Source organism: Rattus norvegicus, chromosome 18 (assembly GCF_021556685.1).
Source record: "Rattus norvegicus strain SHRSP/BbbUtx chromosome 18, alternate assembly SHRSP_T2T, whole genome shotgun sequence".
Lineage (NCBI taxonomy): Eukaryota > Metazoa > Chordata > Mammalia > Rodentia > Muridae > Rattus > Rattus norvegicus.
In genome coordinates this window covers 37143619-37158538 of record NC_141551.1, presented here as the reverse complement: position 1 = coordinate 37158538, position 14920 = coordinate 37143619, and the positions used below count along the sequence as shown (strand labels likewise).

The window sequence follows — 14920 nt, the reverse complement described above, 5'->3', positions numbered from 1 at the left end:
ACTGCAGGATTTCCATGACACAGGGCAACAACAGGATAACTTCAAGGAGTCCTGGTGAGGATATAATTTTTTGATGGTGTCGCAGAAGCCAGAAATCTCAAACCAGACAAATCACTGCATTAAACATTTGTGATATACCTTGGGACATCCTATAACATATGACAGCTTCCATGATGAGATGTTTTCTATGCATTGGTGGTGGTGATAGTGTGTGTGTGTGTGTGTGTGTGTGTGTGTGTGTGTGTGTGTGTCTTACTTTGAGGGAAGGTTTGCAAGGGCAAAGTGCAGATATGAGGGAGATGAGCAGGACTGTGGTGCATGATGTGAAACTCACAATGAATCAGTAGAGAACTAAAAATAGAAAGATAAGAGGAGCATATGGCTAACACTATAATCGGGGAGGAAGAGTGGGGGGAAATGTGGGGCGAACTTGACAGTCATAAGAATAAGAACCATGGGGCTGGGTAGAAGCTTTACACTGAAATAATTAGAGATAAAACTGACTGGAGGATGAAGAGCACAAATGAATATTGTCCCTGAAGACCAGCAACAAGGCAAGCATGTCTTCTCTGTTTGTGTCAACATTATATTGGCATTGCTAGCCAGAGTAAGTAGGTAAGGAAAAGAAATAGAAGACATGCGTTTAAAGAAGAAAAACTATACCTTTCTTTGCAGAAGACTTTGCAGATGACTATGAAATAGAAAAAAAAAAGTTAGAGAAGATTTCAAGATATAAAATCAATATACCAGAAATTAGTTTATTTTTATATGTTGGCAATGAATTATCTGAAAATTAAATAAATCAAGACTATTTAAATTAGATCAGGTTTTTAGAGAAAAAGCCTGTTGGTGGTGGCACACCCCTTTAATTCCAACTTTTGAGTGACAGAGGCAGGCAGATCTTTGAGTTTGAGGCCAGCTGGTCTACAGAGTGAGTTCACGATGCCCAGGGCTACACAGAAAAATCCTGTCTCAAAAGGAGAGAGAGAGAGAGAGAGAGAGAGAGAGAGAGAGAGAGAGAGGAAGAAGAAGAGGGGGAGGAAGAGGAGAGAAGAGTAGAGGAGAGGAGAAGAGAGGAGAGGAGAGGAGAGGAGAGGAGAGGAGAGGAGAGGAGAGGAGAGGAGAGGAGAGGAGAGGAGAGGGAGGAGAAAGAAGGGGGGAGAAGAGGAGGAGGAGAAATAAAATATGTAGTAATAAATTTAATGGGAGACATATAAAACAGTTCAAAAACAGTTTTATGAAATCAAAGACCCAGGTAAATGAAGAGACAGACCCCATACGTGGGTCAGCAGACTTAATATTAAGAGGTAAATGTCTCCAAGTTCTGCCCTCTTTACATACCTCCAGCTTGATTCCAAAAATTCATGTTGAAACACAAGAGGCTTAGAACAGCCAAAACAACCCTGAAACAGAACAAATCAGACAATACTTTCTGTTTTTAAAACAGAAAACAAAAAAAATACCCCCAAATTAATTAAGATCATGAAATACTGGCACAAAGATAGACATAGAGACATATGGAGCACATTTGTGACTCTATAAATAAACATACTTACAGTCAATAGGTTTTGGCAAGGGTGCCAAAAACAATTTATTGTGAGAAAAGAGTAACATTTCCAATAAATAATGCCAGAATAACTGGATATTTAAAAAAATGAAGTGTCGGGGTTGGGGATTTAGCTCAGTGGTAGAGCGCTTGCCTAGGAAGCGCAAGGCCCTGGGTTCGGTCCCCAGCTCCAAAAAAAAAAAAAAAAAAAGAACCAAAAAAAAATGAAGTGTGGGAAACTGAGAATATATCTCAATGATAGAGCATAGACTGCCATGCACAAGGCCCCGGGTTGAGCCCCAGCAATGCAAACACACACACAGGCACATACACACACACACACACACACACACACACACACACACACACACACACACGGACATAAAACTGTAATTCAACATGGATCACCATCCCCAACATAAAATCAAAACTGTAAAGTTATTAGGAGAAAAATAAGCTATGTGATCTTACCTCAGGAAATAGTTTATTGACTGTTACAACAAAAGCATAGTGACAAAATATCCAATAGAAACAAGTGTGGGCAAAGGACTTGGGCTCACAGTTTCAGAGATCCCAGTCCATACCACGGGCTCTGCTGATTCTTGGCCCATGGGAAGGCCAAGGATCATGGTAGCAGAAACCTGTGCAGGAAGAGGAGACTGATCACTTAGTGGTGGGCAGGAAGCAGAGAGAGTGCTGAAGAGAAAAAAAGATAGGAGTAAATGAAGGTATATATTTCAATGGCATGTATGTACTCAGGGATTTATTGCCTCCAAACTAGCCTACCTTCTATAGTTCTTCACCCTCAAAAGTCTATTCAGATTTTGTACCCATCAGTGGATTAAACACTTATTCGGTTATAACCCTCATGATCTAATCCTCTCTAGAAACATCCTCACAGACGGACATGAAGGCTGTGCTGGGCTTCAATAATCTTCTAGGTGTCTCTCAACCCAATCGAGTTGATGAGCAAGATTAACTGTCACAGTAAGAACATTCAGGTAAACTGGGCGTCGTCAGCATTTATACATTTTATACTTCAACGATCTCTATGAAGAGAGGAGAAAGACAATCTGTGGAACAGAAAGGAAATGGGGGTTTGTATGTGATAAGGGTCCAATTTCCAGGAGTAAATAAATAAATAAAGATTTTAAAAAGGTAACCCAATTTAAAATATTTTGGGCTGGAGATGTAGCTCACTGAGGCCCTGGGTTCTGAAGAGAAAATGTAAGAAGCCAATAAGCACACATGTTGTTCAATATTATCAGACTTTAGAGTAATGCAAATAAAAAGCATCTGGCTATCATTTAAAAAGAAATAGTGCCAAGGATGTCCAAGAGATGAAAACACAAACATTGCTAATGGGAATTTTTAAAAGGGCAGCCATCTTGGAAATTTTCTTAAATTGTGAAACAAAAAGCTTGCCCTATTGCTGTGTAATTCTCCTTCTAAGTACATACACCCCACACCCTGGAAATTGAAAACATGCCTTCAGAGAAAAACTTGCTAATATGTATTTCTAGAAGCATTATGAGACTAGTCAGCAAGTGGGAATGACTCATAAGCTGGTACCTGGATAAAGAAACCATGATATGCACACAATACTAGGGCAAGAAAAAGGCTCGAGGTGTGAATATACACCCCAACCTGTATGAGCCTCTAAAATACACTACGTGGAAGCAGAGGGCTACAAGGGTACATGTTTTGTCTTTCCATGACATGTCCCAAATAGGCAAATTCATAGCAACACAGTTGTATACCTTCATCCTATCTCTCCGTCCTTGTTGGAACATGGTCCAGGAATGTAGTTATGTGAGAATTCTGAGTGCCTGTGAGAATACTCCCAGAACTCAAAAGCCTCATGATCTCAGTTTTTTCAAAACATGGAACTGTTCTTGAAATGTGTTTTTATGCTCCTCCCAGGCGTAGCAGATAGGACCGAGTTTCCTTCTTACTACTATTCAAGTAAATGTTTAAACTATCCTCCATGTGCCTCTATGGAAAGACATTTTTGCTTTGTTCAGCTTTGTCCTTGTCCTTGGACATGGCTTGAACTCTCGAGAACTTTACTCAGGTGACCTTTCTCAATGCTCAGAGTAAAAACTGTCTGAAGCTCTGAATAACATTGGCTATTGCCTGAGACTTGAGTCCGCCTAATTTACTGGTTCTATTCTCCTACATCCCACAATCTCTGGAGCCTTGACAGCTCCTTTTTATACCCCATCCCTCCCTTTTATTTTCCTCTCCAATATTGGAGCTAAAAATTCAGTGCTGCCACTTCTAATCAAGTGTTATGCTTTGGAGTTACCTTTTTTGGTTTACATGTATTAAATGTTTTTGATACATGAATTGTATTTCAACAAAACATTAAAATATAACTTAACATAACATGATACAAAGCTATATACTTTGTAGGAAAATATCTGTGCTAGAGTATACAAAATGACTTAGACTTGAATCATATCATTCAGTTAACTTATTAAAACAACACTTGGATGCTGTATAAAGCAGAGGGAGAGGGAAGGACTTAAATGACTGGAAGAGAAGGGGAAGAATTGGAAATTACTACAATGACTAGACTCCATTGTAGGCTTCTGTTTTTCAAAACCTACTTTGAATAAGGGTTCTCAATTGCATAGAGCCCCTCCTCTTCTAGCCTACTGTCCAAAAGTAGGGGAGAAAAGATAGTAAACAGGACAAAGGGATGTGGACCTGTTTAGAAGTAGTTCTTAACAGTCGATTCCAATCTTCCTTGGTCAGGATTACAGCAGTCCAGTTTAGTAGCGTCAGGATATCAAACAGGAATCAAGAGCTAGCTAGTCAAACACTCTTGTCACTGTCCATTGAGTCTTATTTATACTTTCTCCAACATCACATGATGTCCTTCTACAGGTCTTGCCTCGGCAAAACCCCCATGAGAGTCTGCATCACGTGACAAGGTGAAAAACTTCCACTTCATCCCATTTACAGAAGCCGTAATTAAAGTTAGCTTTAAAAAGATTTATTTATACTTCCTTATTTTATCTGTGTGTACATGGCAAGAGGCACGCACATACCATGAAACACATGTGGAGGTCAGAGGACAACTTGACAGGAGTCAGTTCTGTCTTCCAACCATGTGGACTGGAGGATGGAAGGTGGGTGGTTACCCATGATGATGGTTACCTTTCCTAGATAAGCTATCGTGCCAGCCTTGAAGTTTGATTTTGGTGAAAAGCAACAAATTCAGTTTAGATGTAGTTTTATGGTGATGGTACTCAATGAAACTGTTCAGTAGTCACATAAAAAGATAATGGCTTAAAACATAACCGAACAACAAAAAACAAAACACAAGGGCATAAGGAAGGGTAATGGCAGAAGATTCCAATTTGAGAGCATTTGCTTAGAGGGGCAACCTGAGCAAACCAATTAGGAAAGCCTGGGAGAAGGCAAGAGCCTATTCCTCATGTCTCAGTGTGTCCCAATAGGAAGCCCTCACTACTGAAGTCTATTCTTGAAGATTTCGTAGTCTCAGAGCCTGTAAAAGTGACTTTCTTTTGCCACAGACCGTCCTTCCTCCTCTCAGCTTGGTACAATGCCATTTTGTCATTAGTTATATAAGGCACACACATTACTTCTTTGTCCCTCTCCCTTTGTAGTGCTAGAGATCAGAACCCAGTACACTTTACCTGGGTGAGTTCTCTTATCTTCCTCCCGTTCCCATCTGTCTGTGCTTCTTTTTTAGTTATTGCTATGCTGCATTCCAGCAAAAGGAGTGATGGGATGGTTCTGTTTTAGCCTACAGAGCTCCAGAAATAACAGGGGACAGGCATTTGGAATTCATTTAAGTTCAGAATATTCAAAATTTTACTAGATTTATCTTTCCACACCTACTTAATACATAGTTTTATTTTCCACTGACATAGGCAGGTACTCCTCTTTTAAAAAAAAATCAAAAATCAAAAAACAACAACCAAAAAAAAAAAACCTTCCTAGGGGTTTCCAAATTTCGAACCTCCATTGATCAGTTTTCCTCCCTCATGGAGAAGAATCTGATGTGGAGTAAAGAGATCTGGAGTACAGTTGAATAAATGAAAGATTCTCAGGACATTGATAATGACAGGGATACCTATGTGGTCTCTAAAAAAAAAAGCTCACGTCCTGCAATGAGGTAGCAAAACTCACATTGCAATTTCCCATGGATAATGGCAGGGATGTTTGGTGGAAAATTACTCTAGATAATTAGAGTGTGTGGGTTGGGTGTGTGGTAGCCCATGAAAGCCATCAGAGAGCCCACTAGTGCTTGCTTCCCTCAGGTTTGTTTGCAGTTGGAAAGAAAATGAAGGTTTTTGTTTGCTTGTTCACTGTGTGAGACTTAATCTGGAAATAGTTTTCAAATACTTGTTTTCTTAGAAATTTTAAACATCAACCAAACAAATTGTGTAGGGCATTCCAGCTATGTCTCAACGATAAGCCACTGAGTCTAAAGCAGGGTAGCCCACAGAAGGAGCCTGGCACACATTGACAGGTTTCACTACTACTTGAGCTCAGGGCAGTATACTTCTCAAAGTTATCTTCAGGTGCCTTTTCACATTTTCTGTCCTTGATCCGTCTGGTCCACTTAAATGATTTCTCTTCTGGAGGTCACCAGTGGTCTCTAGGAACAAACGTTTCACTGACAACTCTGCTAGCCTCTTGCTAGCATTCTACATAGGTTTCCACCCTTCTAGAAGCAGCCTCTCCACCTCTGCACTATTATGTCCACAGCTGGTCTGGTCCTTTCTGAGTTTTCTTCCTTGATCTCGTTGAATTCTTTATTATTGTTGTTGTTAGTTAGTTATTTTATTTATTTACATCCCAAATGTTGCCCCTCCCGAGCTCCCCGTTGTGGAGTTCTTCCCCATTCCTTAGCTATTAAAACAAGGACATCTTGTTCTAACTAGCCTGGAAATATGACAGCATCTCTGTGGTGAGTCTTGGGACTGAGCTCTGCATTCTCTATTCTCTCCTGGGGTGAATACATATATCCTGGCTTTCACCATCAACTATAAACTTTATGTTGGAGATGGCCAAATCATCACTATACCCCCAACCCTCCCTGACCCTAAGACTCAGATCTTCAAGTGTATTTCTTTATGTGCCAAACAGGAGGTTTAATTTTACTTATTTATTTACTCATCTCTTTGTCATTATTGGGGTTGAAACCACAGTCTCATATATGCTGGGCAAATTCACAACCACTAAGGTATCTCCCCAGCCCCAGAAACTCAAATTTAATACATCTAAGACAGAAGCCTTGGTTCCTTAAAAACTGGCCCTTCTCTCTTGGTTCAGTCTCCAAACTGGTAGTCATCCATGACTTTCTCCCTCTGTCTTATGACCTATAACCAAGCATTCATTGAAGCCTAGACGATTTTACCTAAAAACTACATCTCAAATCAACCCATTTCTTTTTTTTAAAGAATTGTTTATTTATCTTACATATATGAATACACTGTCTCTGTCTTCAGACACACCAGAAGAGGGCATTGGATCCCATTACAGATGGTTGTGAGACACCATGTGGTTGCTGGGATTTGAACTCAGTACCTCTGAGTCAGTGCTCTTAACTGCTGAGCCCCAGCCCTAAATCAACCATTTCTTACCATCCTGATTGATTTCCCCCAGGTCACAAGCATCCCTGATCTGCAACAGCCTTTCCTAGTTTCTTGTTCTGCCTTATGAGCACTGGAACCCATGCTTGGCACAGAAGGCAGAGACAGCCCACATGAACTTGTTTATTAGGAAGATTTTCAAAGATGTATAACAGGATAGAAAGTATTTACCTGTCACTCAGTTTTAACGGTTATTAGTTAAACTATGTCAGTTTGTTTCATCAATAACTCATCCATTCCCTGCCTTCTGTAATTGACAAAAAGGCCAGACCTTTTATTGTTTCCACCTTAAGTATTTCAATATATATCTTTAAAAGGACACTTTATAATGTGACCACCTGATGATTGACATATCTGAAATTAATAATCTTTCTATCATTTCATGCATAGGTGTGTTTTGCCTGTGAGATTGTCTGTGTAATATATTCCATACCTGCTGCCTGTGGAGGCCAGAAGAGGGCATCCGATCCTCTGGAATGGAGTTAGAGATGTTTGTGTGCTGCCTTTGTGAGTGCTAGAAATTGAGTATGAATCTGCTGGAGAAGCAGTCAGCACTCTCGACCACTGAGCCATCACTCCAGCCCAAATAATTTCTTAAAATAATTGAATATATTAAAAGTATGTGTCTGAATGTAAATATAATTTTCATTTGTAATATTTTTGAGCTATCTTCTTGTGAAGCTGACCTTAGACATTTGATTATCCTACCTCAGTCTCCAACATTATCAGATGACAGCTGTGTGCCATGTGTGCCACCACAACTGGCTTAAATGTCATACTTTTTATCGCTCATCATTTTCACAGTGTAAGTGACGATCCCATTAAAGTGCGCACACTGCAACTGGTTAATATGTTCTGTGTGTCCATGGGATTCTATAGAGTTCTACCTCTTTTGATCTCTCACTTTCTTACCTGTTTTCTTCCTTATAATTTATAAGGCTTGGATCCTGGAGAATTATAGTCTAGATATTGTCTATTGCATTTCTGTGTATAACAAAGCTCTTTTTCTTACATTAAAACTGCTAATATAGCCTGATAGGTGGCAGTATTTTCTTCCACTACTATCATGTATCTGTCTTTTTGTAATGTTAGCAGCACTATGCTAAAGGCTGAATCTATGAAATTAGTCTATTAAAATGAGAATCGTCTATTAAGTATATTGATACATCTAAAAATCCTTAGTTCCTTAAAATCTGGTCCTCCTCTTTGTTCAATCCCTAAACTGGTAGTCATCCATGACTTTCTCCCTCTGTCTTATGACCTATATATCCAAGCATACTAACATCCAAGAGGAATTTTCTTTGGCTTGCTTTTCATGTCATCCAGTGGTGTACTCTGTAGAGGAATGAACCTTTGGTAGTGTGAATGAGAATGGTTCCTATTTTTGAGTACATGTTTCCCATTTGGTGGAACTATTAGGAAAAGATTAGGAGGTGTGTGGCCTTGCAAGTGTGTCACTAAGGTCAGGATTTGTGGTTTCAAGATTCATGTGATTTCTGGAGTTCTCTGCTTCCTGCATGTGGATCAAGCTGTGAGCGTTCAGATTTCTGGTTACTGGGCCCTTACTTCACCATCATGGGCTCTACCCCTCTGACAGTGTGAGCCCAATTAAACGCTTTTATTTATAAGTTACATTGGTCCTGGTGTCTTATCACAGTCGTGGGGAAAAAACTAATACAGCAACTACTTTTGAAAAATGTAAATTGTACAAATGAAAATATAGGAGTTGGGTCTTGTCTCTGCCCTGCTGAGCATGCTCTGTACTGACTATTACCAACTTCTTCCATTGATATTTTCTAGCATGTTCCGCCACACTGTCCACCTTTAACTGACAGTTCAAACTTACTAACATAGAGGTTCACAATGTTTCCTAGCCTGGCCTTGAACTAAGTCTTACTACAGGAGCACCCTCATTTCTAGGAATACAGGTATATACGGAAGTACACTATGCCTGAATGTCCTAAGGCATTTACTCTTTGTGTTTCCCTTACCTCCTTAAGACTTCCCACCTCAGCTGACAATCAAAATAATCCCCTACAGACATACCCACAGGCCAACCTGATCCAGATAGTTAATTATTGACACTTTCTTTCCAGATGATTCCAGGTTGTATCAAGATGACAGTTAAAACTAACCAGTATACCTTCTTTTCCACCAAAATATCTGCCTGCTCTCTATGTATAGATTCTCTTGCATATGTCTTTTTATCCCTTGCCTCTTTATAATTCAGTAGCCTTTTCCTGACCTGTAATAGTCCAATCACAATAGTCCATTTTCTACTTTCAACTTACCCCATCTACTGCTGCCAGACAGTGATGAGGTCACCTCTTCTGTGGAGGTAAGTATTGAAGGCATGACTTTGAAGAAAATCTCATACAGGTAGTTAATATCATCCTTAGAAATATTCTCTAGACTCAGGACTGGACAGTTAGATCAGCAGTTAAGAGCATTGGCTATTCTTCCAAGGGACATAGGTTCAATTCCCAGCACCCATATGGCAGTTCACAGCTGTGTGCAAATCCAGCTCCAGGGAATTCAAGGCATACACACGTAGCCAGAAAACTCATGCACATAAAACAAAAGAAAAAGAAAAGGAAATGTCCTCCAGAGTATAGAATATTTCATTTCTTATTATAATTAACATTGCTAGCTTTTTGTCTTCTTTAGGAGCAAATTCTGCTTTGACTTGGTTAGATAGTAAATAAAGGCATCCATTTGGTTTTGGTAGCTGTACTGGCTGATTTCCTGTGTCAACTTGACACAAACTGGAGTTATCACAGAGAACAGAGCCTTCCTTGAGGAAATGCCTCCATGAGATCCAGTTGTAAGGCATTTTCTGAATTAGTGATCGAGGGTAAGAGGGCCCATTGTGGGTGGGGCCATCCCTGGGCTAGTAGTCTTGGTTTCTATAAGAAGGCAAGCTGAGCAAGCCAGGGGAAGCAATCCAGTAAGCAGCATCCCTCCGTGGCCTCTGCATCAATCAGCTCCTGCCTCCAAGTTCCTGCTCTGTGTGAGTTCCAGTCCTGACTTCCTTCGGTGATGAACAGCAATGTGGAAGTGTAAGCTGAATAAACCCTTTCCTCCCCAACTTGCTTTGTGTGCATGATGTTTTGTACAAACCTTAACTAAGACAGTAGCATTAAAACAGCACTTGTTTAATTCATTTTTTACATTTTCTTTTATACTACATGTATACAGGTTGAGCATTTATAATCTGAAAATCTGAAACCTTTGAACAGAGACACAGTGTTTTTTTGTTTTGTTATTGTTGTTGCTAAAAAAAAAAATGGATTCCAGGCTGGAGAGATGGTTCAGCAGTTAAGAGCATTGACTACTCTTCCAGAGGTCCTGAGTTCAATTCCCAGCAACCACATGGTGGCTCACAATCATCTGTAGTGGGATCTGATGCCCTCTTCTCGTGTGTCTTAAACAGTGTACTCGCATACATAAAATAAATAAATAAATACATAAAATACATAAATCTGTTTAAAAATGGATTCCAAAGGCTAGGCGTGGCTCAGATGGTTGTGTACTTGCTTGGGAGGAACAAGGTTCTGAGTTTGGTCTCTAGCACCAAAAAGTTAACAAATCTGAATCCTCTCTGGGTATCATAAGACTTTTCTCAAAATTGCAAAACAAAGCAAAAATAAGCAATACAAAAACAAACAAAGCCAAAAACAAAACAGGAAAACCAAATTCTGGAGTATTTCATGTCTTGGATTTTCATCTTAAGGAGACTCAAACCATAGTTTGTAAAATAGTCCAAACTCAGAAAACCTTAAAATTGGACACACTTCCAGTCCCATACATTTGGGGCAAAGGACAGTCAGCTTGGACACTACCTCCAACTTCAGACATGGTGAGTTCAGGACATGTTTTAAGTGTCATGTCTTCCTAACCCCTCCCCACATGGAAGGTTCTGCAGCCTGGCAGTTCCCAGTTTATCCCTGCCCAGTCTCTGTTAGGAAATGAATGAATTAAACAGGAAGGGCTTGAGTAAGAAGACATATGCAAATATGGCCCCTTTGTGCCATCTTAAGACAAAAATAAACATCCTATTTGAGTTTTTAAAAATAGACTTTGGGTTGGAACAATACAACAGCTTTTTCATAGAAGGCTCCAGGAAATGACAAGGTCTGCCTAGAGGTGGAGATATTTTCTTCCCATTGTGTGAGGAGAGACTGGTGAGGCTAAGCAGTCATGCAGCCCTCCTGTTTTAAAGGATCCCAGATGTGGGACTTTATCACACCAGCCCTCTCCTGGCCATTTATTTTATTTTACTGCCACAGGTTCTCATTAAGTTGGATAGGCTGGCCTTGAACTCACTGTGCAGCAGAAGCAGGCCTTGAACATGTGATCTTCTTGCTTTCAAGCTATGATTACAAGCCAAGGTCATCACTCACCAGGCTTGGAAGACTTTTTATTTATAAAAGACTTCAGGTAACCCTTCTTTCCCAGAGCATTCACCATGTACACTGAGAGTTTCATCCTAAGGGAATGCGAAGCCTGATTGGACATACCGGTCCTTTTGAGCTTTTCTAATTCATACTCCAATCTCCAGAAAGAAACAACCCAGCTCTGCCAAGATAACAGTGATATTTGTTTATAACTAGTTCTTGTTATTTAACCCAGGTTAGCCTCGAACTCCTATTCCCTGTCTCTGCTAATTTACTGCTAAGCTGAGTTGAGGTGTGTGTGTTTTTAATAAAAGCAGGGAGATTGGAGAGGACACGAACACTCGAGTGTCTTAAATCTTTCAAGGGCTTGGCATGTTTTATCTTGGTTATGGACGTGTAGAGAATGCACTCTGCCCTAGCCACATAAAGTGGGAGCCTGACTTAGACTAATCAGGGAAAATGACTGTCCCACACTCTTGTAAAATCTTAATGTAGCGTGAGAACCGCTCAGCGCTGGCCAACATACGATGTTCAGGTTTGCCTTGACCTTATTGAATCATGGAAAGCGGCTGGTAACAGGGAAGGTTTTTTTCAATTTCCTGCACGATTACTCAGGTGGCTTTTCCTGTTCCTTCTCTCCCTTCTGGACCTGGGTCCTGTAATTACTATAGCAGAGACCTGGAAGGATGCCTGCTCTCCCAGCACGGTCTCCTCTGTTCCCTCCCCCAACCCTTTTCTCCTGGCCCCGCCTCCGCCGCGCAGCCCTTAGCCAGCAGTTAGACAGCTGTGTTCAATCAGAAACCACTTACAACTCCAGACGATTCAAAGAGGGAAACTTCAGCGTGAAGTGCTGCTCGGCTCCGGATCTCTCCAGCTCTTTCCTCCGGGGAACCCTAGGCACACATCGTCCTCGCACCGGTGCCCAGGCTTCTCCCGGTGGGTGCCAGAGCTCTGCTGGGCGCCGGCGCGAACTGCCCGCCTGCCGGGTAATGGGGATCTGCGTGGAACTGTTGTAGAAGGGGCGAGGCGGCGCGGAGGGTGGCATCGCCCAGGGACTCCGCAGTGAGCGCGCGGGCAGGTCCCGGCGCCGGCTCGGCCGCTGCAGCTGCTGCGAGCGCAACCCGCTGCCCAGCCTCCCGCGGCTATGGCTCGCTGGTGAGATTCCAGCCAGACTTTCCGTGCCGAGCTTCTCCATCCCTTCTGGCCTCGCTGCTGTCCTGGGTGAAAATGGCTGTCTAGACTGCAATGTGCTGGAAGGGAGTAAGCCCGGGCTATCTAGCCTAAGCCCGCTCCTACGCTCGGAAGTCTGGGGACGAGCCCGGCTCTGAAAAGTGCAGGCATGAATTCTGGAGTTGCGGTGAAATATGGAAACGATTCCTCAGCTGAGCTGAGCGAGGTAAGAAACTGTTGAGGTCCGGAGCTCGGGTTTCGGTGCCTCGGCTTCCCGCATCAATTCCAGTCTTTCCCCCACCCCACCTCTAGTGAGTCTGGGAGCATCGCAACTGAAGATTGATGGATTTTCCGGATCTTGTTTTAACTTGTGTTACTCAGGATCTGACCTGAACTGGCTTAATATTTCGCTGAGAGGCTTAGAAAAGAAACAACTCTCTCCCCAGCCACCTAGGCTTTTTATTCCTTAGAGTCGGGACCCCAGTTCCTTCACTCCCTCCTCTACTATTGATATGCTACATTCCTTGTAGCAGTGGGAACGTTATGCTTAAAGCCTCAGCAACTAATTTGGTGGAGCTGGGAAAATGGTGGTGCTGGAGACCCGGAAAGGACGGGTTACTAAACCTCTTACTTGCTGTTCAGGCAAGGTGGTTCCTTCCTGGGTAGAGATGAATGACCTGCTGGATGGAGGGGGGTGGGGAAGAAGCACATCAAAGCTGCTTGGAACTTTATTTCCTGCCAGGGTCTGGACTCCTGTGTCTTTGAGGCCACATTTGCAATTCCTGGGCTTACTCTGAAGTGTTAAGAGACCAGCTTTGAAATTAGATAAAGCTGCATCAAACAGTATGTAAATATGTGAGCAGTAAGTTTCTCAAAGCCATTTTTTGTGTGTGGGGGAGATAGTTTAAGGGATGTCTGCCCTCCCATGTAGTAAAGTTTTAGGGATGTCTGCCTCCAGGTAATATATGAAAAGTGCCTGGAAACCTATAAAACTGCATGTTCCAAGGAATATGAGGTCTGTATGCTTACTTTGGGCCCTTGGGGATCCTTCTTAATAACTTGCCTGGGTATGGTGGCCCTAGTCTTAAAGGTCACCTGTGCCGCTTAAAGGTGAGACTGAAGAGAGGAAAGGGAGATCGGAGGAGGGAAATGGGAAATGAAAAAGAGCGGGAAGCAGGCATTGGTGATGTCAGAAACATCAGGAAAAGTGAAAGGATGCCACTCCTGCAAAGGAGGGACTGTTGATGAGAAAAATCCAGGGATGAGTGCAGTAAACCCTAGCATGCCGTGGGTATAACCTATCGTGAAGGAATAACCTTCATGGTGCCCCGTATCATGCCTCTGTGCAATTACCGCCATAGTCTGGAATAGCATTTTGAGGTGTTAGCTATAGGAAACAGAGACTTGTCCTAACCCCCATGTTTACACCTCTGTGATGTGGAAGGCTGCAGAAACGATGAGTGAGGATATAATTTTCAAATGGAAGTGAGCGAGGAGACATGAGGAACTAGGTGAGTTCTGCCAATTTTATATTTAGGGCAATGTGTCAGAGCTGAACTAGAATCCAGAGTCATGCTTCAGAACTAACCCATCTAAGAAGCATTCAGCTGAGATTCTAGGACCACTTAATAATCAAAAGCCACTAATGGTTATCTCCTGGAGAGGATTTTGAAAGCCCCTTTCGTTAAGTCTCTCTAATTATCAGGTTCAACTCTGTCACCTAGAGGTGCTTTGTTGAAGCGGCTAGGAAGAATATAACACAGCACAGAGATACGGTTTTACTTGAATACCAGAAGCATTGCCAGTGAACTCAGAGAGTTTGGGACACTGGGACTGGGAGAAAGCTGCTCGTTCTTGACCTAAACTGTATTAATTAATCCTTGTAAAGCAAATGGAAGGGTTGATGGTGCTCTGTGGTCTTGGATTGGCCAGAAAAATCGTACTTAATATTACATGGCATGTTCTTGTTCTCAATGAAACCCATCACAATCTCTGCCAACCATGTTCTCATCAGTGTCTGCTCTTGTCCTCTGGATGTGTCTATTCAGATTTTTTACCATCCTTGGAACCAATTCTGGTTCCCAGGACCTAGTTCTTCTGTCCCCATCCAGTTCTACACACACACACACACACACACACACACACACACAATCTACTGCCCATGTTATCTTGAA

The 14920-nt window shown here is 41.9% G+C and overlaps 2 protein-coding genes across 8 annotated transcripts in view; one reads left to right on the top strand and one right to left on the bottom strand.

Moving 5' to 3' along the window:
- Window positions 1–13065, bottom strand: part of LOC147999768 (uncharacterized) — a 173773-nt gene extending 160708 nt beyond the window's left edge. For 2 of the 3 annotated variants that reach the window (XM_087593680.1, XM_087593679.1), the window contains exon 1: window positions 12386–13065. In XM_087593680.1, the coding sequence (XP_087449806.1) occupies window positions 12386–12771 (386 nt within the window). In that variant the 5' untranslated portion in view covers window positions 12772–13065. Of the gene's footprint in view, window positions 1–663; window positions 692–1341; window positions 1404–12385 lie in introns of all 3 variants that reach the window. The other variant, XM_087593678.1, reaches the window with a different exon arrangement.
- Mcc (MCC regulator of WNT signaling pathway) overlaps window positions 1–14920 on the top strand; it is a 472630-nt gene that overhangs the window by 180632 nt on the left and 277078 nt on the right. Inside the window, exon 1 of one of the 5 annotated variants that reach the window (XM_087592845.1) lies at window positions 12344–12972. The exons of the other annotated variants lie outside the window; for them this stretch is intronic. Within the exon in view, the coding sequence (XP_087448971.1) occupies window positions 12916–12972 (57 nt within the window). The 5' untranslated portion in view covers window positions 12344–12915. Of the gene's footprint in view, window positions 1–12343; window positions 12973–14920 lie in introns of those variants that run through there. 5 annotated transcript variants of the gene reach the window in all.